General features: G+C 68.3%; 1 protein-coding gene across 1 annotated transcript in view; it reads right to left on the minus strand.

The window, feature by feature from the left end:
- RBMS2 (RNA binding motif single stranded interacting protein 2) overlaps positions 1–1864 on the minus strand; it is a 5084-nt gene that overhangs the window by 1863 nt on the left and 1357 nt on the right. The window contains exons 2-5 of the mRNA XM_019554176.1: positions 1569–1857; positions 797–855; positions 471–562; positions 85–313 (exon numbers count right to left, since the gene is read on the minus strand). Of these exons, the coding sequence (XP_019409721.1) occupies positions 85–313; positions 471–562; positions 797–855; positions 1569–1857 (669 nt within the window). The remainder of the gene's footprint in view (positions 1–84; positions 314–470; positions 563–796; positions 856–1568; positions 1858–1864) is intronic.

Here is a 1864-nt window from a genome sequence, read left to right on the forward strand (position 1 = left end):
CACAGGCCAGGCGAGCTTCCTTCTGAGTGCTGGGGGGGTCCCCTATGTCCCCAGATGCTCCCAGCTCCCTGGGTCTGGGGGGACCTTCACCATGCACGGCAGGCTCCGTGCAAACCCCTTTGCCCCATGCACAAGCGCCTCCCCCCGGCGCTGACCTGGCGAAGCCGACGCCGCGGCTGGCCCCGCCGCTGTCACGCAAGATGCGGGTGGACACGACCTGCCCGAAGGGCTTGAGCAGCGTCTCCAGCTCCTGTTCGTCCATGCTCAGCGGCAGGTTGGAGATGTACAGGTTCGTGGGGTCCTGCTCCTGTTGCTATGGAAACAAGCAGTGCGGGGTGGGGGGCCAGGGACCGCTCCCCCTAACACCTCCCAGCCCTACACACCCCTCCAGGCCTGAGGGAGAGGTCTGGGGGCCGGCTCTGACCCCCTTCCCCCCCAGCCAGCGGTGACGGGGGTCTGGGGTCTCCTACCTTCGCCATCTGGGCCTGGACTCCGCTGGCCTTGAGCGCTGTCACCGCCTTTTGCGCCGCTGTGGGGCTGTCAAAGTCCACGAAGCCGTAGCCTGGGAGGGTAGGGTAGGGGGGTTAATTGCCCCAAGAGGCGGGTTGGGGGGCACATGGATGCGGGGGTTGGCTGGAGCGGGGGGGCAGTGATGCAGCCACCTCTGGGGTGCAACGTGGTAAATGGGCCAGGGTCGGGCACCAGGACAGAGGCAGTCCCTCCCCACTACTAGGCCAGGCACCGCCCACCCTCCCACCATGATCCCCCCATGAGGCCCCCTGCCTCCCCCACTGACCTTTGCACTTGTTGGTGGTCTTGTCCAGGATGGCCTTGGTGGAGACGATCTTGCCGTACCTGGGTGGGCACAGAGGGGAGTCGGGGGGGGGCAGAGGGGGCCCTCTAGTCCTCTCCAGGGTGAGGCTTGGCCCTCATCCCCTCCCCCAGCCCTGCCAGTGCCCCGCAGTCCTGACCTGCAGCCCCTGCCCGAGAGAGGCAGCGCCCCCTACGGGCAGGCTGATGTGGGCCCTGGGCGGGGTGTCTAGGGCCCCTGGCAGCTCCTGGAAGCTAAGCAGGGCAGGGCTCATTTGGTGTGTGGATGGGAAACCGAGCACCTCCATTCATGCATGGGGTGCCCCATCCTGCCCCATCCTGCCCCATCCAGGTGCCCCTGTCCTGCCTGGGCGAGTGGAGGCGGTTCCAGCCCCTCCCCTGCTCCAGGCCGGGCAGGATTTCCTGGCGGGCGGCGCCGGCCCAGCAGCGCAGGGGAGGAAGCGCCAAGGCCTGGGGACCTGCCAAGCCTGGGCCCCTCCTTGCCCCACAGGTCGTGGATCCCCCCCTCCCTGCTCCAGCCAGAGCCCTCCCGCCACCCCAGGCTGCTGTAATTGAGGGGGAAACTGAGGCAGGGAGCAGGGCAGCATGGAGGCCCCTCTCTTTCCACCCCCTGGCTGAAGCTTGCAGAGCCCAGCAGGTGGCACAAGTGGTGTTGGGACTCAGCCTTGGGCAGTCGCGGAGGCAGAAGAGGGGACTGGGGCCCCCGCCCCATGCCCACCCGCTGAGGCCCAGCTTACGGCTGGCACAGCTTGACCAGGTCCTGGTCGGTGGTGGCCGGGTGCAGGCCCCGGATGTACAGGTTGGTCTTGCTCAGCTGGTCTCCGCCACCGCCCCCACCGCTGTTGCTGCCGCCAGGGCTGGGGGGCGCCATCTGCTGGGCCACGGACACATAGGGCTGCTGGAAGACAGGAGGGGCAGGGCCGTGAGAAGGGGCGGGGTCTTTGTGAAGGGGGCGGGGCTCAGGGCAGTTGGTGGAAGCAGTGGGATCCAGGGTGCAAGGAGGTTCCTCCCTCCCCTGCCCAGGCCCTGAGCC

This window comes from Crocodylus porosus, unplaced genomic scaffold, assembly GCF_001723895.1.
Source record: "Crocodylus porosus isolate Cpor-Errol unplaced genomic scaffold, CroPor_comp1, whole genome shotgun sequence".
In the NCBI taxonomy this organism is placed as follows: domain Eukaryota; kingdom Metazoa; phylum Chordata; order Crocodylia; family Crocodylidae; genus Crocodylus; species Crocodylus porosus.